The 23,190-nt window shown below is 37.0% G+C and overlaps 1 protein-coding gene across 3 annotated transcripts in view; it reads left to right on the forward strand.

The window, feature by feature from the left end:
- LOC106313546 (uncharacterized aarF domain-containing protein kinase 1) overlaps nt 1–21,682 on the forward strand; it is a 23,488-nt gene extending 1,806 nt beyond the window's left edge. The window contains exons 1-12 of one of the 3 annotated variants that reach the window (XM_013751379.1): nt 18,434–18,752; nt 18,855–18,983; nt 19,128–19,322; nt 19,444–19,491; nt 19,570–19,698; nt 19,794–19,918; nt 20,095–20,205; nt 20,347–20,455; nt 20,561–20,679; nt 21,003–21,156; nt 21,229–21,376; nt 21,453–21,682. In XM_013751379.1, the coding sequence (XP_013606833.1) occupies nt 18,639–18,752; nt 18,855–18,983; nt 19,128–19,322; nt 19,444–19,491; nt 19,570–19,698; nt 19,794–19,918; nt 20,095–20,205; nt 20,347–20,455; nt 20,561–20,679; nt 21,003–21,156; nt 21,229–21,376; nt 21,453–21,511 (1,440 nt within the window). In that variant the 5' untranslated portion in view covers nt 18,434–18,638 and the 3' untranslated portion in view covers nt 21,512–21,682. Of the gene's footprint in view, nt 1–18,433; nt 18,767–18,854; nt 18,984–19,127; nt 19,323–19,443; nt 19,492–19,569; nt 19,699–19,793; nt 19,919–20,094; nt 20,206–20,346; nt 20,456–20,560; nt 20,680–21,002; nt 21,157–21,228; nt 21,377–21,452 lie in introns of those variants that run through there. The other 2 variants (XM_013751380.1, XM_013751381.1) reach the window with 2 other exon arrangements.
- Nucleotides 21,683–23,190: the final 1,508 nt, after the last annotated feature.

Consider the following 23,190-nt stretch of genomic DNA (forward strand, 5'->3'; position numbering starts at 1 on the left):
GGTTTGATCCCTTGGATATGACGCACTAAGACGGATCGATAAGATCAATGGATATTACACACCATTGAAAGAAAAGTGAGAATCACTCTCAAGGTTCCAAAAATATAATCAAAGCTTATTTTATTTCTTTGATCAAATGGCATTTATATAATAGGCAAAGCACACAAATGGTTGGAATACAAAATACTAGTCAAAAATAGAAATTAGCAACTTATAAAAACAAGAAAGACTTGACCAAAGACTTTGATTTGACCAAAATCCTAAATGTCTTGAATTGACCGAAATTGAAGGATTGCAGTCGTAACACTCTTCGGCTGGTCTCGTCCTTCCACATGGTCGACAGTCTCTGAATTGCCGTCAGATTGATATATTATACGACCATCACTTATAATTTCTTGTTTGGTCTTTCTTTCTTTGGGCTGAAACATGTTCATAAACACATTTGCAATATACTTCAAGCCCATCTCGTTTAATCGCAAACCCATAAGCCAAACATTCTTTATTTGTTTCAGCTGCTGATTCGGGGCGCATCATTCCCTCCTCCTTTAAAAATGTTTGCCCTCAAATCTGTCTTTGTTTAGCTTCAGATGGGATGATCTCTTGGCTTTCCGTAGAACTTTTTTTTTATAAAGAAAAGAAGATGAAAGGTAGAAGATGGATGAAGAAGATGGAAAGATGAGAAAATGAACAGACAAGTACCAGTTGAGTGGCTCTGATACCACTTGATACACCCAAATTTGGGAAGGATCACTCAACGAGACTTTGGATATGACCTCGGACGATCTGAATGAGAACTGATGGAATGAAGGGTCGCACAACAGTTGCGAAAGGCTGTTGATATTTCCAACTCCAGTTGTTGCTTGATATGACTCACTAGACCAACAAGGAAGAAATAAATGGATCGAAGGGTCGCATAGTAGATGCGGAAGGCTGCTGATATTCCCAACTCAATGTCCTAGGATATGACGCACCTAGACGACATAGAGATGATTCCATGGATATGACGCACCAGGATGAATCGGTTTGATCCCTTGGATATGACGCACTAAGACGGATCGATAAGATCAATGGATATTACACACCATTGAAAGAAAAGTGAGAATCACTCTCAAGGTTCCAAAAATATAATCAAAGCTTATTTTATTTCTTTGATCAAATGGCATTTATATAATAGGCAAAGCATACAAATGGTTGGAATACAAAATACTAGTCAAACATAAAAATTAGCAACTTATAAAAACAAGAAAAACTTGACCAAAGACTTTGATTTGACCAAAATCCTAAATGTCTTTGAATTGACCGAAATTGAAGGATTGCAGTCGTAACACTCTTCGGCTGGTCTCGTGCTTCCACATGGTCGACAGTCTCTGAATTGCCGTCAGATTGATATATTATACGACCATCACTTATAATTTCTTGTTGGGTCTTTCTTTCTTTGGGCTGAAACATGTTCATAAACACATTTGCAATATACTTCAAGTCCATCTCGTTTAATCGCAAACCCATAAGCCAAACATTCTTTATTTGTTTCAGCTGCTGATTCGGGGCGCATCATTCCCTCCTCCTTTAAAAATGTTTGCCCTCAAATCTGTCTTTCTTTAGCTTCAGATGGGATGATCTCTTGGCTTTCCGTAGAACTTTTTTTTTATAAAGAAAAGAAGATGAAAGGTAGAAGATGGATGAAGAAGATGGAAAGATGAGAAAATGAACAGACAAGTACTGGTTGAGTGGCTCTGATACCACTTGATACGCCTAAATTTGGGAAAGATCACTCAACGGGACTTTTGATATGAACTCAGACGTTCTGAATGAGAACTGATGGAATGAAGGGTCACACAACACTTGCGGAAGGCTGTTGATATTCCCAACTCTAGTTGTTGCTAGATATGATGCACTAGACCAACAAGGAAGAAATGAATGGATCGAAGGGTCGCACAGCAGATGCGGAAGGCTGCTGATATTCCCAACTCAATGTCCTAGGATATGACGCACCCATACGACAAAGAGGATGATTCCCTGGATATGACGCACCAGGACGAATCGGTTTGATCCCTTGGATATGACGCACCAAGACGGATCGATAAGATCAATGGATATTACACACCATTGAAAGAAAAGTTAGAATCACTCTCAAGGTTCCAAAAATAATAATCAAAGCTTATTTTATTTCATTGATCAAATGGTCTCTATATAATATGCAAAGCATACAAAAGGTTGGAATACAAAAGACTAGTCAAACATAGAAATTAGCAACTTATAAAAACAAGGAAGACTTGACCAAAGACTTTCATTTGACCAAAATCATAAATGTCTTGACTTGGCCAAAATTGAAGGATTGCAGTCGTAACACTCTTCGGGTGGTCTCGTTCTTCCACATGGTCGACGGTCTCTGAATTGCCATCATATTGATATATTATACAACCATCACTTATAATTTCTTGTTGAGACTTTCTTTCTTTGGGCTGAAACATGTTCATAAACACATTTGCAATATACTTCAAACCCATCTCGTTTAATCGCAAACCCATAAGCCAAACCTTCTTTATTTGTTTCAGCTGCTGATTCGGGGCGCATCATTCCCCCTCCTTTAAAAATATTTGCCCTCAAATATGTCTTTCTTTAGCTTCAAATGGGATGATCTCTTGGCTTTCCGTAGAACTTTTTTTTTATAAAGAAAAGAAAATGAAAGGTAGAAGATGGATGAAGAAGATGGAAAGATGATAAAATAAACAGACAAGTACCGGTTGAGTGGCTCTGATACCACTTGATACGCCTAAATTTGGTAAGGATCACTCAACGGGACTTTGGATATGAACTCAGACGATCTGAATGAGAATTGATGGAATGAAGGGTCACACAACAGTTGCAGAAGGCTGTTGATATTCCCAAGTCCAGTTGTTGCTAGATATGACGCACTAGACCAATAAGGAATAAATGAATGGATCGAAGGGTCGTAAAGCAGATGCGGAAGGCTGCTGATATTCTCAACTCAATGTCCTAGGATATGAAACACCTAGACGACAAAGAGGATGATTCCCTGGATATGACGCACCCGGACGAATCGGTTTGATCCCTTGGATATGACGCACCAAGACGGATCGATAAGATCAATGGATATTACACACCATTGAAAGAAAAGTGAGAATCACTCTCAAGGTTCCAAAAATAATAATCAAAGCTTATTTTATTTCATTGATCAAATGGCCTTTATATAATATGCAAAGCATACAAAAGGTTGAAATACAAAAGACTAGTCAAACATAGAAATTAACAACTTATAAAAACAAGGAAGACTTGACCAAAGACTTTCATTTGACCAAAATCATAAATGTCTTGACTTGACCGAAATTGAAGGATTGTAGTCGTAAAACTCTTTGGTTGGTCTCGTGCTTCCACATGGTAGACGGTCTCTGAATTGCCATCAGATTGATATATTATACAACCATCACTTATAATTTCTTGTTGAGACTTTCTTTCTTTGGGCTGAAACCTGTTCATAAACATATTTGCAATATACTTCAAGCCCATCTCGTTTAATCGCAAACCCATAAGCCAAACCTTATTTATTTGTTTCTGCTGCTGATTCGGGCCGCATCATGATCCCTCCGGTCAGAATGTAGTCATATATGTCCTCTGTCCGTAGCCACCGGGTTCACTCGGATCAGACACGATTTGATTAACCAAAATGGGTTCTCTTCCAGGCTGATCGCAAACAAAGACTGCACCAACACCCCTCGCAAAGACATGAATAACTTGTAGAAATAACTCGTAATGACAATCCGCTTGTTGGAGATGAGAGAAAAAGAATTAAATACTTACAGAGAAGTTTCCAGACTTAAAGCTTTTGTTTCTGTCGACCTTTTCTCCTTTACACCGAGACTGGTCAGAACTGTCTCTGCAACTCAACAGCTTTATTCTTTGCCAATAAGCAGCATCATTAACTTTTTAACCGTACCTCGGTTTGACGATCGGGAAGATGATCTGGAAAGTTAAGATCGATATTTTCCAATGATTTCTCGCTTGTTTCCTGGTTCATTCTGGATCAACGGGGAAACACTGAAGAAAATTGACTAATGGCGGATCCGATCTATAGAGAGCAGTCCCGAATAAAAAACCAGAACTATTAGAGAAATATATCGAAATGATGATCCCTTTTCTGTTGAACATATATCTATAAGTGTAGAACATAACCTCAAAATTTGGCTTCAAAATTCTCGGTTTTGATCAACCGTTCTTCTATTCTTCCAAAACTTGTCTGCTGAACCTTAATCTCTCTTTTCGGATTGTGTGATGGATCCTCCTTCATGGTGGCTGCTACGGTGACATTCCGGCACGGCTTCGCCATTCCAAAAGTCTCTGCCAAAGGCCACAACGAAATCCCCTTTTAAATAACTAAAAAAAAAACAGGTTTTCTGCAATCCTACTGTGCTTAGCTGGGCCGAATTAACTGGCCCGACTGTCCAATACCATCATGAGAAAACTATGTATAATCAATCCTCATTCGAGTCTTGGTCTCCCAGGTCTCCTCCTGGATCTCGCCTCTCTCGACCAACCTGGTCATCATTCCCTGAACCGCTTTCACTTCCGATCCATAATCTCCACTAGTTGACAAGGTGCAGAATTTTTTTTTTTTACCAAGGTCGCTTGGTGCATGGCTCCTGCAAAATGAGCTCTGGCTCTCTCACGACCCTTCTCAAAAAAGACACATGGAATACGTCATGGAAGTATGATAATTCTTTTGATAAATCCAATCGGTAAGCCACTGCTCCAATCTGCTCCACAATGAAGTACAGTCCCATATATCTCGGTTTAAGCTTTTTTAGCTTTTGAGTCTTAGATCCTCCCTGAAATGTCCTCATTTTCAGGTATACTAGGTCGCCTACATGAAACTTTAAATCCTTACGCTGCTTATCTGCATAACTCTTCTGATGGCCATTGGCTTCCTTAAGCCGAAGCTTGAGCATCTCCACCTGCTTTCCCATCTCCTTAACCCTTGCTGGTTCTATGACATGTCGCTCCCCCGCTTCTCTCAAACAAAGTGGTGTACAGCAAGACCTACATAAATAGCCTCATACGGTGCTATCTCAATACTCGAATGGTAGCTATTGTTATATGAAAACTCTACTAGAGGTAGATACTTTCCATAGCTCTCTTCCCAAAATAAAACGTAGGCCGTTATCCTCCAATGTGATAATAGTCCTCACTGACTGCCCATCTATCTATGGATGATAAGATGTACTCATTTGGACATTTGACTCAAACGCCTTCTGGAAAGCTCAACAGAATGTAGAAGTCAACTTTGCATCTCGACCTGATATCATGCTGACCGGAACTATATGCAACCTCACAATCTCTCTGATGTAAGTCTCCGCCAACTGATCAGCTACGTCTGTTTTCTTGATTGCTAGGAAATGAGTTGACTTGGTGAGTCTTTCCACAATTATCCAAATGGCATTATTTCCTCCTGAAGTTATCGGTAACCCAGTCACAAAATCCATAGCCTATGTCTCATTTCCACTATGGCAATGGCAGGTTCTGCAATAACCCGCTAGACACATGATCTTAGCCTTAACCAATGACAATAACGCTTCAAATCTTTGTACCTCTTACGTGTCAACCATGCTGAAATTGTAGTAGTGTTTACCACTAGAGCAACTCCCGCTTCTGAACCACATGACCCCAAAAATCCACTTTCTCAGCTAGCAAAAAATTGATACTCTCCAAGCTTACCCAACACAGTCCATAAATGCTCAACATGCTCGTCTATACTCCGATAATAAATCAGGATGTCGTCGAGGAAGAAAATCGTGCACTTATCCAAGTGCTCACGAAAGACATCATCCATAAGTTTCCTGAATGATACAGGTGCATTCGACAGCCCAATTGACTTTACTTCAAACTCATAATGTCCATAACATGAACAGAAAACCGTCATCCATACATATTCTTCTGCTATAAAATTCTGATGGTATCCTTATGCAAAGTCAATCTTAAAAAACCGTGAATCTCCCTGCAACTGATCTAACAACTCGTCGATACACGGAAGCGAATAATTATTCTTGATGCTAAACTTGTTCAAGCCTTTGTAGTCGATACAAAGCCTGAACATCTCATCTTTCTTCTTCACATACAATACATATGCTCCCCTTGGTGAAAAAAAATCAGTCTGATAAATCCCTTATTAGATATTTCCTTGAACTGAATTTTCAATTCTACCATTTCTGCTGGCGCTAAACGGTATGAAGCTTGTGAAATTAGTGATGTCCCTAGTTCCAACTCAATAGTTAAAGCATCTCCTCTACAGGTCCCAAATACATCTTAGTTCTCTGCAAGCACTAGACTATTCCCGTAGCTCCTGCTGCCCATCATCTTTGGTCAACAAAATGGTCGCCAAAAATCCATCAGTTCCTCTCTGCCAAATCTCTGACAAAATTAACCTCTCCAAGTACAACTGATACATCTCGATTAATGTCAATGACTCCCAGTCTCACTGCCAAGCACTTTAATCGACATCCCGGGTCTTATCCGAGACGGAACCTGTCTCTGATACCAAATTGTAACACACGTCTCTAACTCTCTCGAGAACAGCGTGTTACTACCGGTAATAAAATGAAGTTAACCGAGATATTCAAAACCAAATCAAATACCAAAAAATTTAATAAAATAAAAACGACTCCAACATTTTTAAAGTTGAATGACTGAATTAATTCGAATCGAAAAGTTTTATAAAACCAAAATAATATTTCAATCATCCCAAGACACCAAACCGTCCAAATATCTAACTACTGGTCATGTTCACTGCAAAGAGAAGAAAGAGGAGTGAGTAACATGGGAGTCACTCAGTGAGGTATGAAATGCTAAATCGCAAACCATTAACTCAGTATATAGCCCTACGACTATATAGGCCTAGCTCTAGCATGAAACAACCACTGTGCCTATTACACCACACAGAGAAAACAATATATGTCTAGTGCACTAGACAACTACAATCAATCCTAATATCATGTAGCTACTCTCTGCACTACGCATTTCCTCATAAGGATATACATATACACGAAGTCGCTAGTACAGAGTGTCTCTTTACCCCCGCCCACCGTAGCGTCGATCATACAAACGTCTCTGCACTACACGCCAACACAAGTAGCGTCGCTAGCCCAGACGTCTCTGGACCCCACCCACACCACACAGTAGTGTCACTAGCTCAGACATCTCTGAGCCCCCGCTCGCACACATAGTCCCTTTTCCTAACTATGTATATGCATATATATAACAGTCCTTAACATCAATCTTTTGACACAACCGTTGAATCCTCTATTTTTCTATTTTCAGTTTAAAAATCAATAGTAATAAACGAACAAGAATCTCAAGCAGACTCAATTCACAGACGGAACATGTTTCGAACCTAGACTATCCATAATTGTAGTACTAAACTAGTACAAGATTAAATGGAGTAGCCCTCACTTTTTCCACGGGTTCTAAATAAAACCTGAAAAAACACCAAATGACCTTGATGGCTCTAAAACAGTAACTCTGGAACTCTCTGAAAATGGACGAATATGAGGATTCTTGCAGACCTGAACACTCGAGAAAACAGATGAACAACTCAAGAACTGACCGTTAACTTTTCGATCCCTCTGGTCAGAATGTAGTCCGATATGTCCTCTGTCCGTAGCCACCGGGTTCACTCTCAGATCAGACACGATTTAATTCTTCTGATAAATCCAATCGGTAAGCCACAGCTCCAATCTGCTCCACAATGAAGTACAGTCCCATATATCTCGGTTTAAGCTTCTTTAGCTTTTGAGTCTTAGATCATCCCTCGAATGTCCTCATTTTCAGGTATACTAGGTCACCCACCTGAAACTTTAAATCCTTACGCCGCTTATCTGCATAATTCTTCTTATGGCCATTGGCTTCCTTAAGCCGAAGCTTGAGCATCTGCACCTGCTTTGCCATCTCCTTAACCCTTGCTGGTTCTATGACATGTCCCTCCCTCGCTTCTCTCAAACAAAGTGGTGTGCGACAAGATCTACATAAATAGCCTCATACGTTGCTATCTCAATACTCGAATGGTAGCTATTGTTGTATGAAAACTCTACTAGAGGTAGATACTTTCCATAGCTGCCTTCCCAATATAAAACGCAAGTCGTTAATATATCCTCCAATGTATAATAGTCCTCACTGACTGCCCATCTGTCTATGGGTGATAAGATGTACTCATGTGGACATTTGACTCAAACGCCTTCTGAATGGCTCAACAGAATGTAGAAGTCAACTTTGCATCTCGACCTGATATCACGCTGACCGGAACTATATGCAACCTCACAATCTCCCTGGTGTAAGTCTCCGCCAACGGATCAGATACGTCTATTTTCTTGATTGCTAGGAAATGAGTTGACTTGGTGAGTCTTTCCACAATTATCCAAATGGCATTCTTTGCACCTGAAGTGGTCGGTAACCCAGTCACAAAATCCATATTCTATGTCTCATTTCCACTATGGCAATGGAAGGTTCTGCAATAACCCGTTAGACACATGATTTTTAGCCTTAACCAATGACAATAACGCTTTAAATCTTTGTACCTCTTACGTGTCGACAATGCTGAAATTTTTGTAGTCTTTACCACTAGAGCAACTCCCGCTTCTGAACCACATGACCCCAAAAATCCACAGCTAGCAAACAATTGATGTTCTCCAAGCTTACCCAACACAGTCCGTAAATGCTCAGCATGCTCCTCTATGCTCCGACAATAAATCAGGATGTCGTCGACGAAGAAAATCGTGCACTTATCCAAGTGCTCACGAAAGACATCCTCCCTAAGTTTCTTGAATGCTACAGGTGCATTCGACAACCCAATTGACTCTACCGCGAACTCATAATGTCCATAACATGAAAGGAAAACCGTCATCCATACATATTCTTCACCTATAGAACTCTGATGGTATCCTTATGCCAAGTCAATCTTAGAAAATCGTGAATCTCCTTGCAACTGGTCTAACAACTCGTCGATACACGGAAGATGATACTTATTCTTGATTCCCAACTTGTTCAAGCCTTTGTAGTCGATACAAAGCTTGAACATGTCATCTTTCTTCTTCACAAACAATACAGATGCTCCCCTTGGTGATTGCGTGTTGCAGGGCAATGGAACAATTGGATAACCAGACTTTTCAAGGGCGGTGGTTGCGTATTTTACCAGCCAAGCACCGTGAGAAACAAGTGTCAGTGGCCAGTTTTATGTTTCGGTCTTCAATCTTGAAATATTTTTGTGGACTATAATTTTCATTACTTGTTTATCCTAACAGAAATTACACTTGTAATATCCCAAAAACATTCAAGCAAAAGAGAGAGGAACAAAGAAAAGCGTCTGAAGCCGGTGGAAATACAAAGGCTTGGAATAGTTTATTCATGCGACCCGATACTGTACCTTTTCTTGTTTCAAGAATCCATCCATTAATGTCTTTTTTATTTTTTGTTTTTTTGCTTGGCTTCATATTTTTTTTCCCTTTACCTTTTGACGTTGTAGATCCTAGAAACATAGCCAGGATGTATTGTGTGAAAAAGAGCGAGTTGCTTGACCGTGAATCCGAAGATCCTGCTGTACGCCTTGCTTTGGGAGAAACAAAAGTGATTTCCGAGACGAAAGAAGCCTTTGCTAAAGCTGGAGTAAATGTCACCTCTTTGGAAGAATTTGCTACAGGGAAGGTGATGAGATGAAGAAGAACCGAAGCAACCATATTCTCTTAGTTAAGAATTTGCCATTTGCTTCCACTGAAAAGGAACTGGCTCAAATGTTTGGAAAATTTGGAAGGCTGGACAAAATTATTCTCCCTCCCACAAAGACGATGGTCTTGGTAATTATTATTATTATTATTATTATTATTATTATTATTATTATTATTCTAATTTAATATCTTGAACTAATATATAGGTGATTGATTGTTCTCTAACCTGTCCACCGTCAAGTTGTTTTCCTTGAACCGGCTGAGGCACGTGCAGCTATGAAGAATATGGCTTACAAGTGTTTCAAGTAGCTTCAAACATTTAACTAACTTTCACAATTTTTTTCTTTATAAATTCTTTTTGTCCCTATTTATTACAGATACGTTCCCCTGTTTCTGGAGTGGGCTCCTGGAGATATTCTTGAGCCAAAAGTACTTGTCGATAACAATGAAAAGAAGATTCATGTTGTGACAAGACCTAACTTTGATCAGATATTGTCGGAATCGATTCAGACATGACTGAGGTATGTCTAGTGATGATAGCTGTGGACGTTTTTTAACTGAAATATAGTTGAAAAATGCTACCGCCACCAAACAATATTAGCTTCTGGGCAACTGTATTTTGGTTTCAGCGTTACCTCTCGTGGGGTGATGTATGAGTTTAGTACTATCTTGTAAGTTTCAGGTTATGTAGTGAATGTATCTGTATTCTGATGGATCTTATAATATTTCAGTCAAATGTACTTTATGTTAAGAGTCTGAGCTTCGAGACAACTGAAGATGGTTTGAAGATGGTTCGAAGAAGCAGTTGACTGAAATGGTGTGAAGCATGGAAAGATTTTGAGTGTTAAAGAGCATGATTAACCCTTGCACGGGTTCTTGGGTGAAATTTTTTTTTAATTTTTTTTGTTTTGGTAAAAAATAAAAATAAACCAATCGCGGATCGCCACGTATCAGTGGGATCCGCGAACAGTGGAAGAACCGAGTTAGAGGCGCCCCTTACAGAATCCACTTAAGAAGCATAGTTAATAATGCTCTAAGGTAAAGTTGTTCATTGCTCACAGATGATACCCATAAATCTTATTTTTACTTTTTTTATAAGCAGATAATAAAACATGTAAAAAAAGGGAAGTGTCTTTCAACCGGTTATCGTTTTGTAGAATTCGACTCTATTGAGACAGCGACCAGTGTCTACAGAGATCTACGGGTAACATTAATTAAGTCTCTTGGAAGCTTAAATTTGATTGGAGTCGATCAAGCTGAGTTACAGTGACATTTGTATTTTTTTTTTTCTGTTTGTAGGAAACTGTTTTGGATGGTACGGTTTGAAATTTAGATTATGTGAAAACAAGCCGAGTGACACGGTCGGGAAATTGCCAAAAAATATCATTTTTCAAAATAGTAATTTTCATATTTACACTAACCATTTTTATTTTTAATTTTTTAATAAAAAATAAAAACATTTATAACTTTTTGATTAATTTTGACAAAAAAAAACTTATAGTTAATTAATCTAAACCCTGAAACATCAACTCTAAACCATAAACCCCGAAACATCAACTCTAAACTCTAAACCTTCAAATCTAAACACTAAACCGGGGGGGTTATTGGGAGTTAAATTTTGAAGGAATTTTAAAATTTAAAGAATTCATTGTTATTGGTTTATGAATTCTTAAAATCTTATTAGAATCTTTTGTTATTGGTTCGTGGACTTTTAAATTCTATGGAAATTCTATGTTATTCAAAAAGTTTAGTTTTTATTGACTTTGTAATTCTATTAAACTCTTTTGTTATTGAGATATAAATTCTCTCTAGTTTTACTCATAACACTCAACTTTACAAATATCACATATAGTTATAGGATTCTCAAAATCTACGTAACAAAAACACAAATACACAAACACAACAAGATTTTTTTACATTTTTATTGTCAAGTAAAAGATAATTGTAAAAGGAAAACTAAAGATAAAAGAAATTATTAAAAATAACAATTTTAAAAAAAAATTCATGAAATATAACTATTTGATATTAAAATAAAATCATGAGAAAATTCATAGGTTGATCTTAAAAACTTTAAAACAAAAATCAAACAAGACAAATCAAAATGTCAAAATATTAAAAAAAAAAACCAAAATTATTAATTTAATTTTAAAATAGTTATATTTTATGAAATAACTTTTTTTTAAAAAAAAATAATGGAAAGAAAAGTTTGGAAAGAAAAGTATATATGAAAATCTATAATAATCATTGACAATTTATACAATACATTGAGTAAAAATTCATAAAATCTACTTAACTTTTAAAAATCTATTAACTCTTAAAATTTTCAAATTCCACACAAATTCTATTTCCCATAGGCCCCCCTAAAGCATCAACTCTAAACCCTAAACGTAAACTCTAAACCCTATATTTTTCCGAAATTTGAACCCTAAACCCTAAAACCATAAACCCTCAAATCTAAACCCTAAAACATCAACTCTAAACCCTAAACATAAACCTTAAACCATAAAACCCTAAACCCTAAACCTTGAAATCTAAATCCTAAAAATCAACTATAGGGTTTTAGGGTTTAGGGTTTAGAGTTTAGGGTTTAGAGTTGAAAGTTTAGGGTTTAGGGTTTAGAGTTTAGGGTTTAGAGTTGAAAGTTTAGGGCTTAGAGTTGATGTTTTAGGGTTTAGGGTTAATTTTTTAGGGTTAAGGGTGTCGGGTTTACTTTTTAGGGTTTAGGGTTTAGTGTTGATAGTTTAAGGTTTAGTGTTCATCGTTTAGGGTTTAGAGTTGAAGTTTGGGGTTTAGGGTTGATCTTTTAAGGTTTAGAGTTGAAAGTTTAGGGTTTAGGGTTTAGAGTTGAAGGTCTAGGGTTTAGAGTTTACTTTTTAGGGTTTAGGGTTTAGAGTTGAGGTTTTAGGGTTTAGGGTTCCTATTTCAAGAAATATATAGGGTTTAGGATTGATGGTTTAGGGTTTAGATTTGAGTTTTAAGTTTTAGGGTTTGAATTTTGAAATAATATAATTTGAAAAAAATTAAAAAATATATTTTTATTTTTAAAATATTTTTATTTATTTATTATATATATAAAGAACAAATGTATTATAGTCTTTTACTGTTTAATAAAAAAATAATTTTGAAAATATTTCTTTGTTGGTGGTAAACATGAATAATGGTATCACCAAAATGGTATAAGTGAAAATTTTCCAAGACTCTTATACCCTTGTTCTTTATATATAATAAATAAATATTTAAATAAATAAAAAATTTTAAAAGATAAAATATTTTTTTTAATTTTTTTCGAATTATACTATTTCGATATTCGAAACCTTAACCCTAAAGTCAACTCTAAACCCCAAAAAATCAATACTAAACCCTATATTTTTTTGAAATACGAACCCTAAACCCTAAGACCTGAACTCTAAACCCTAAACCATAAAAAGTAAACTCTAAACACTGAACCATCAACTCTAAACCCTAACCCTAAACCTTTAACTATAAACCCTAAAACATCAACTTTAAACCCTAAACCCTAAACTTTAACTCCAAACCCTAAACGATCAACACTAAACCTTAAAATATGAACTCTAAACCCAAAACAAACTCTAAAAAGTAAACTCAAAACCCTAAACCCTAAAAAATTAACCCTAAACCCTGAAAGATCAACTATAAACCCTAAACCTTCAACTCTAAACCCTAAACAAACCCTAAATCCTAGAGTTTAGGGTTTAGGGTTCGAATTTCGGAAAAATGTAGGGTTTAGAGTTGATGTTTTAGGGTTAAGATTTGAAAGTTTAGGGTTTAAGGTTTAGAATTGATGTTTTGGGGTTTAGGGTTTAGAGTTGATGTTTCAGGTTTTAAGATTTAGAATTGATGTTTTAAGTTTAGATTAGTTAACTATAGGTTTTTTTTTTGTCATAGTTAATGAAAGGGTTATAAATGTTTTTCACCCTTCATTAAAAATGAGGGTAAAAGTGGTTAGTGTAAACATGAAAAGTGGTACTTTGAAAGTGGTAGTTTTGGCAATTTCCCGAAAGTCTTTTACCATTTAATGAAAAATATATTTTTGAAAATGTTTATTCGTTGGTGGTATACATGAATAATGGTATCACCAAAGTGAAATTCCCCCAAGGTTCAGACAAGGACAAAACTTCGAAAAAGTTACATGTGAAAAACGTAGCTTTTGAAGCAACCAGGAAAGAACTAAGGCAGCTATTCAGTCCATTTGAGGTACATTATGAAATTGTGCCGAGCGTATTAGTTGTATTTTCAAGCATTGCAACTCTGCGAAATTTTGGTCTTAAGCATTAAGATTATGTTTTTGAGAAATGAGGGTGAAAACATTAGCTCTATTGTACTGGAATGCATACAAGATGAATTTGGATAATTTTTAAACCACTCATTTGTTCGTGTTTATGCAGACCACTAGACTTGGGTATCCAAAGAGGAATAATAGACATGCTGGTTTTGCTTTTGTTGAATTTGAGACAAAGCAAGAAGCTTTAAATGCTAAAATGGCATTATCCGACATCCATTTATATGGACGCCCTTTGGTAAGTCTCTTGTCTCTAAAGCTTTTCCTTGGATGCATCCTCGACCCTCTATGTCCCATCTTTGCAGGTGCTCGAGTGGGCCAAAGATGACAATAGCATGAAAGCTATCCGAGTTCGTTATGCTGCCAAGTATATGGACCAAGAATACGATAATCCAAGAAAGTTAAGGAGAAGCTCGACAGTTGTTTCAAAGAAGAATGAAGTTTGAGAGAATCTCCAATTTTGAAGCCTCCTTGTCTACTACTGTTATTTTTTTTTAACACTGATTTATTATGCCATTAAATTTATGAGAAAGATTACATAGACAATCGACAACCGACAATACTACCTGCCTTATGAAGATCTACGCCTAACTGCATCATCTGAGCCGTCATATGAAGATTCATTCCTGACCAGATTTACTTGTACCTTGTTGAAGCTTCCTTGTAAACCTTTCTTTTTGTAGTCTGCATTAATAAATCGCTCTTCTCTGGGACTTGAAACCTGGATTACCTGTAATCTGCAAGAAATTGTTTAGTCTGGGGTTCGAACCCCAAACCTGGATGTAGAAGCCTTTAAAAAAAATGTGTTATTTACATTAAGTTTATAGAAACCTTTTCGATGTTTATTTACCTTTTCATTGACAATATTTAAGCTTGGTATTTGGTGTTTTTCAAAGCTGAATTTGCTCATAACCATGTGATAAATCTTAACACGGAACCGAAAATGTCAGAAGAAACTATATAGCATAAGCCAAATCTATTTGTATAAGGAGGATACAAGAACATACTTCATACATTTCATCCCAGACAAAGAATAAAAGAATTTTTATCAAAACAAGAAGTAAACGAAAAACGTTCTTACATAAAGCTTTTGCGGAAAATGACAAATTTTAAGAAAGAATCTTCCGTAAAACGAAATTCTGAAAGTTTATGCGGAAAACCCTGATAGGAAAATCTATGAGATAGTCTTCCGCAAAACAACTTTCGGAAAATCGTAACAAAAATAACTTATGAAATTGTTCTGATAGTATACAAAGAAATCAATGGAGGGGAATGAGAACGAAAGAAAGGCATCAACACCCTCTCAGCTTGGTCAACGTCGCCAAATTCACTCTTTGTTTGGTCAATGTCTCCAAACTCACACTCTCTCTCTCTCTCTACCATGTCGCTAAACTCATCCTCTCTCTCCTCCATGTCGTCTTCTCAAATGCCCCTCCCCTTTCTCAGCTCCCATGTCGCCTTTCTCAGATGCCCTTCATCTATCTCTCCTCCCACATTGCCAAAATTTCTCCCTCTCTCCTCCATGTCGCCAAAATCACACACTTTATGTTATCAAACTCCTTCTCATCATGTTCTCATTTGAATCTCGATAGAATTGTCTTTCGTTTCATTACAATCAGAAGTTTCGTTGACATTTTACAAAGAAAACAAGCAAGAAATTGTTTTCTCGAAAAAGTTCAAGTCAAACGTCAAGACGATGCTGGTTAACTTAACACCAGCGTATCCTAAACTAAATGAATTTTTTTTATTTCATAGGACCAATGACGTAAAAATGTACATAGGATAAATTGACGATTTTTTCCGAGAAAAATCGTAAAAATGCATGTGTCGTAAAATGGTCCGAAACGGCCTAAAACACGACAAATACCACTTATGGTTTAAATTGAGAACATTCCCAGATGCAACGACCGTTTAACTCGACTTGGATAAAGAAAAAGGAAAAAGAGGATAAATGCAAAGTTTCCAAGATAAACATGAATTTTGAGAAGATAGGAAAGATCTCTGCAAAAGGATAAACTCGAATCATGGGCGGAATATGAAAGATGGCAGACCTTGGAGGCATATATACGCACATCTGAGGCAGAGTAGAAAGCGGATGATGTAGACACTTAGAATTCTCTGCACTTAGAAACCTTATGCATTATTCTCGACATGCTTAGTTTTCTATGTCTTGCACTCGATTACTAGAAGAACAGGCAAAGGCAGTTTGATCTCTTGTAAAAACTTTGTAAATTGAACTTTGTTCAGCTTGATCCTCGAAAGGGGTATGTAGACAGTTTTTTATAAGATTCAGTCTGAAATCAACAAAATCTTCTTTTGCATCTTTTTTCGTCTTCTGCTAAACGAGATGCGGCTCACATAGGTATTTTCAACATAGGTGGTTACACTAGAAAACTTAATTAGGTTTTACTGCCTATGTTATTTGATTTTCATTGTAATCCTGTTTCCAGACGAACTTCTTGTTTGCAAATTCCAGAATAAGCAGAAGACCATATAAAACATCTACAACATGCATTCTCTGATCTAAGGAAATACATTATGAAGCTCAACCCGGCCAAGTGCTAGTTTGGGGTTAGTTCTGGGAGATTTCTAGGCTACATAGCCACCCACTGTGGTATTGAGGCCAATCCGAAGCATATAAGAGTCATCCACATGATTCCTTCACCAAGGACCTCAAAGGAAGTACATAAATTGACATGAACAATGGTTGGTTCATATCCAGGCTGTCAGACAAATCCCATAACTTCTTTGAGGCTCAGAAGAATCTCAAAGACTTCAAATGGAATGAGGAGTGTGAAAATGCTCTACCTAGCGGTCCTGCATTGAGACCTGGAGATCGTCTGTTTGCGGACTTGTTGTCTGCTCCCCACCGCCAGTCGTAGGGTTTTCGGTGGCGAAGAGTTTTCTTCTTATGGTCGTAAAACCACTGACATCCCTATATGCTGGCGTGATGACATCGATTATTGCGGCGAGACTTTTGTTCGTCGCTTTACGGGCTTCTTACTTCTTAGCGAGACGGTTTATGTGCTAAAATTACCCCAAGAGCAACTCTCTCAAATAAGAAATTGATTGTAGTACTTGAGGATCGTATCCACAGAGACTGGACATCTCACACAATAGACTTGAGTTTCAGATCAAGCTAGGTCAAATAATATAAAAGCAATAACTAGCAATTATAAATAATAGAATAAAGCATAAAAAACGTAGTCGTCAACAATGGCTTAGAAAACTATATAAACTAGATATAATGTCGGCCAGGGCATTCTGGTAATATGTGGTGACTTATGGGCTTAAGTCGGTCTTGAAACAGACTCGGCTCGTGTACTTGAATCAGTGTCGAGCGACATCAAGGGTGCATTGTCGATCAACACTCCTTCTAATCCTCGACAGCTTCCTCTCGCGAGGCATGCGTACTACTCTTCAGTAGAGCAAGCATAACTATAGATCTAACCGTCAAATGGACCTCAAACCGGTGAAATTGGGAAAATAAGTCAAAATATGAGCTCAATCGCACGGTAGCAAGGCTTCCATCCATAGCTAGATTTCTGACGCGTATGTACAGTTTTTCACCTCAAAAAGCTCTATAATCTCCAAAGTTCTCCAAAAAAGCACTTAGATCTGAAAATACTCTAAAACAGACTCTAAACACATACTCCCTCTGTTCCTGAAAGTAAGATTTTCTAGAGTATTCACGCTTATTAAGAATTTAATAAATGTTTATAATTTAATTTATTTTTTTACTTTATTATACACTTTCCAATAACTTTTCACCAATGAAATTTAATCAATTCAAATATTCTCAATTAATGTTTCTCAAAAGTATAAAAGAGTAACTTAACAATATAAAAAATCTATCTTTGTGGAACAAGAAAAAAATCTAAAACATCTTACTTTCGGGAACCGAGGTAGTATAACAGTCTCAATAAATGACATATACCATGGTCTAAATGTGTTAAAATTCATGGTATATCAACGATTGCTTTTCATCATGTCCTCTTTGCCGCGACTTATTGGTACGGCGCGGCATCGTTTTCGCCGGATGAACCGTCGGGTTCCATGTTGATCTTAGTAACGTTGCTTTCTATCACCCCACAGACGGTGCTAACTGATGAATTGGAGTTCGCTAGATATTGAGAATATACACTAATTCGATGGTGGGTTATTTGAATTATGTTTTATTGATCAATCAGGTGATGAGTTATAAGAGAATGATTAACGAACAAGATAAATGATCAAGTTTCGTGCAAAAATAAAATATCAAAGATAAACTCTAGTTCTAGTCTCTTGTGTCCTGTCATAGCTGTCTTCTATTTACCTTGTTGAGAGTGGCCCAAATTTTGTATTTGATGGGTTTAAATGCTGTAATCCTTCTCCAATATTCTAACTATTTGTTTTACATACCGATTAGAGTTAAAGTCCGACTGTATTCGGATAAGTCAAAAAAGGTGCGAAAGCATTGTTCTGTCCTTTTTCCCAGGATCGCTTTCATCGTGCTCTATTGGCCTCTTATAGCCATCGCTTCCTGGCAAAGCTTTTGCACTCGATATGTCCCTTAATTAAAACCTACCCTCAGAAAATTGAGATAAACACAATCCATCCGTTCCCGACAAAAAATGAATGGGTTCGATTTCAAAGAGATTCAGGAGAAGATCTCCCACAGCTTTCGTCCATGGCAACGATCCTTTCAATTCTGGGTTCGAGCTACCAATATTTACACCGGTTACAAGGTCTCTCTTCGATGGTATTTCTTTTCATCTTTTTATCACTAATCTAAAGCTTTCTCTCTCTTTTTTTTATGCTTGTGAAATTGGGCTTCTGCTCTGTTTCAGGTGTGCCAACTTCGAGTGAGTTGGGTGAAAGATGCGAAGAAACAGGAGCAAATGTGGGAGAGCCAACACGAGCAAGCCGCTGACAAAATCTACTTTATGTGTTCTGATCTTGGCGGATTCTTCCTTAAGGTGCTCCTTTAAAACGTTTTTGTCAGATTTCTTCTTTCTTGTCGTAGATCAACTGGTTGTTTGGTTTTGGCTTTATTGCATTTAATGCGTACATTTTTTTCTTGTGATGTTTCAATGGCTTTTTTCTTCATGTTCTATGAATAGATTGCTCAACTTTTAGCAAAACCTGACATGGCTCCAGCTGCGTGGGTGAGAAAGCTTGTCACATTGTGTGATCAAGCTCCCGCAACGCCATTCGGTGCGGTTCAACGTGTTCTGGAGGAGGAGTTAGGTCAAACCATTGATGAAATCTTCGAAACATTTGATGAAAAGCCTCTTGGCTCCGCTTCTATTGCTCAGGTATGATGAATCCGAAGTTGTTGATGAAAACTTTTCGATTAGATAAGCATGGTTGGTTGGGTGAATCCGAAGCTTCTCGATGCTGACGGACTAATTATGTGATGCTGATTTCTCTTGTTAGGTTCACAAAGCAAGAGTAAAGGGTAACAAGATGGATGTTGTTGTAAAGGTGAGCATTACTGTGGGACAACTAAAACTTTTCCAGCATTTTTCATTAGATTTTAATTTGATACCACCACTTGTTTAGGTTCAACATCCTGGCATCGAGAAGCTGATGATGACAGATATAAGAAACTTGCAACTATTCGCCTTATACGTGCAGAGAACAGATATCAAATTTGACCTGTACTCTATAACAAAGGAAATGGAGACACAGGTAACTTATCACTCTGGCTCATTGTTAACATAGCTTGATAAGACTTCTTTGGTCCAAGTTACGAGAACATCTATCTATGTGTGTGTGTTTTCAAGATTGGTTATGAATTTGACTTCAAAAGAGAGGCCAATGCAATGGAAAGAATTCGACATTTTCTATATGAGAACAACAAGAAGTCTCCTGTTATAGTTCCAAGGGCACTGCGAGATACGGTGACTAAGTGAGTGTTCTTACTTTCACAAATCGTATACGTTATTGGTTATCTTGATAAAGCCATTTTCAAGAATTCATGGGTTTCTAGCAGACTCGATAACAATCTTAGATTTTGTAATAAAAAAATGTTTGCTTTGGATGATTAGCAAACGCTTAACATATGAACTACCGTAATTCTCTCAGGAAGGTGCTGGTGATGGAATACATAAATGGGATTCCGATCCTGAGCCTTGGTGATGAAATGGCTAGAAGAGGGATAAATCCTCATGGTAAGATTGCAGAGGCAGCAAAGCAGTAAGCTCCTACATCATCTTTAGAGAGTATAGTGCTTAGTTCGTTTGCCCAGTAGTCTTGATAGCTGTTATGTTCTAGAAAACCTATTTCCTTCTTTTGTTGTTGTTATATTGGCTTGAATTTATGATCTCCTCTTGCCAGGAATATACTTACCAGTTTATCCCGTGCATATGGCCAAATGATACTGAAAAGTGGTTTCTTTCATGCGGATCCACATCCTGGAAACATCTTGATTTGTGATGGTCCAGAGGCAAGTCATATCTTCCTTGTAATTTCTTGATTTGCTCTGTGTGTCTATTGGCCGAGCTTTCCTGTCTCTACTTCCTGAGTTGTAAATATTGTTTCCCGTGATCAGGTTGCACTGCTAGACTATGGGCAAGTGAAGGAACTCTCTGACAACTTGAGACTTGGTTATGCGAATTTGGTCATTGACATTGCTGATAACAATGCTTCACGAGTAGCACAGAGCTTTAGGTAACTCAAAACTCAATAAAACCTTCCCTGCGCTACTGGTAACTTTGTGATTCTTGATTGTTGGTTTTCTTCAAACATATCATCAGTTTCGATAAGAACTAGTGCACAAAAGGTGAAACTATTTGATATCACTTAGGTATTGTAATTGGATACTTTTGGGATGTTAGAACTGTTTTGAGCTAAGATGTGATAACCAAAATTTAATGTGTAAGATTGCGATTGACTAAGTCCTTCTCCGTGCAAAATTGTTAGGCTCAAACAGTCACACTCATCGGGTTGAATTAGTGTAGCAGAGTAACTCATTAGTTATTGTGGATGTTCAGGGAACTTGGTTTGCATACGGTAGCCAAGTGTGAGAACGAGCAGCAAGAACTTCTACGTTTAGCACAAACACTTTTTGATACAAAGATGCCAGCTGGTCAGACAGTTTTGCAACCTTTCGCAGATGACTCCTCGATTAAAAAGATTGCTGTTGAGGTTAGTACATCAACGTTGGTGGTCACAAAGTAAAAAGTACCACACTAACTTGATAATGTTCTTTGGTGATAGGCATTTCCGGAGGAACTGTTTTCTGTTCTACGTACTGTAGTACTGTTAAGAGGACTCAGTGTTGGGATGGGAGTTAACTATTCTTGTGCAGAACAGTGGAGATCAATGGCTGAAGAAGCTTTACTTGCATCTGGAAGATTGACAAGAGGTATGTGATTGATTACTACAGTTGTTGCATGAAACATGTGCCTGCCGATGTAAGATAACACTTGAGAGTTGTGCAGATGTAAAACGAACTTCTCGGAGACGGGCCTCTATTCGAAGCCTGCGTGCAGGACACTAGTGGCCGATCTTGAGTTTTTCTTTTCATCTTTCTTTTACTTCTCGCCATAATTTGTTTATTTTAATTGACATTTAGGATGCATTATATAAGCGACAGTAGAGGATATAAGATATGGTCTGTTCAACGTCTATAAACTCACACTACGTGCCTTAGAGCATGATTATTGGGGTTCTTAGGATTGGGTTCTTACCGTAATATAAAAACCCGTCTCTTAACTTTTAACCAAAAAAACTAAGAACCGGGTCTTAAATAAAAGTTTTAAGAGCTGGTTTTTAATTTTTTTAGTTAAAAGTTAAGAAACGGGTTCTTATATTCCGTTAACAACCTCAATCTAAGAATCTTCGGTAATCATGCTTTTACAAGTTAGAACCTTTATTCGAGTGGCTATACGTCCAGCGCATTCGCCCTATCGAATTATTTGTTGGGTCAAGGAAGAGAGGTGATTAAATATTTAAGTAAATTGGTTTTTATCTATTTACATTTTGGGCTGAACAAATGCATATGTAATTGTGAATTCGGGGCAAGATGTATTTAAACCGATTAATCGGCTAGGCGGTTTAATTATTATGCGGCTGCGTTTTTTAATTCTACGCATTCTACTGTTTTTATGCTGTTCAACAATTTATTCTACCGAATTAGATGTATACAATTCACCTCTTGCCTAGTGATTATTTGTTAATCGGCTAGGCAGACGAGTTTAAAAACAAATCTTAGAACATTGTGAATCTTTACAAAAAGGAAAATAGATTTTTAGCTGACATTATTTTTCTGTCTATATAATAACAAGGTTGTTTAATATGCAAAATGATGTCGATAACTTCGCTGACTTCAGTCCTCAATTATGTCAATGTAGTAATTGAGGGTTAATCAAATTCTAAGGATTCTGAGAAAGGAGAATTCAAGTGAATGTTTCGTCGGGAATGTTCTAAAATCTATGGTAGTTAATCTAGTTAAAGTCGTAATGTCGAGATTCGGCCGTCGTATAATATTAGGTGGTTATAATGTTTTGCTAGAAACCGCTTATAATCTATGAATTGAGAATTCATTACTAATATTATATGATCCTATAGGATTACACACCTAAGCAAATTGGATTAAATAATAGTTCGTTTTAATTTAGATTAAAATCAATATCAGGTTTATGAATAATCATATATATGATATATGGAATCTTATAATGTGCACATTTATATAAATACATAATAGGTTACGATGGAAGGAAATTAATAATTGGCTCAGCCCAATTAGATGATCGTAGTGTAGGTCAACGTCTCCCATATATATGTATGTTATAAGATGAAGTTAATCAATTAACTTTCTAGCCGCTTTTGATTCATAAACCCTATTACCAACGAATAGTTCATTGGACTTCTGAGATTTGATCTCAACGACATTAGCATCCCGATCTGATCCAGTTTGTGTGCGTGTGGATACCGGTAGAGGCACGACATTTGGAGTGCTTAAAATCTCGACTTGGTTTGTTTATCTTTCCGCTGCAAAACATCCATGTATATCCGAAACCCAAAGATCTAGATTTATTTGAGTATTTGCATGAGATCTAGGCAAACTGAATTCATAAATAGATTTATAAATCGTTATAAACCGGTATGAATTCCTACAGTGGTATCAAAGCCATATTGTTTAATACTGAAATTGAATCTTATTTAATTTATATAGAT

Source organism: Brassica oleracea, chromosome C9 (genome assembly GCF_000695525.1).
Source record: "Brassica oleracea var. oleracea cultivar TO1000 chromosome C9, BOL, whole genome shotgun sequence".
NCBI lineage: Eukaryota > Viridiplantae > Streptophyta > Magnoliopsida > Brassicales > Brassicaceae > Brassica > Brassica oleracea.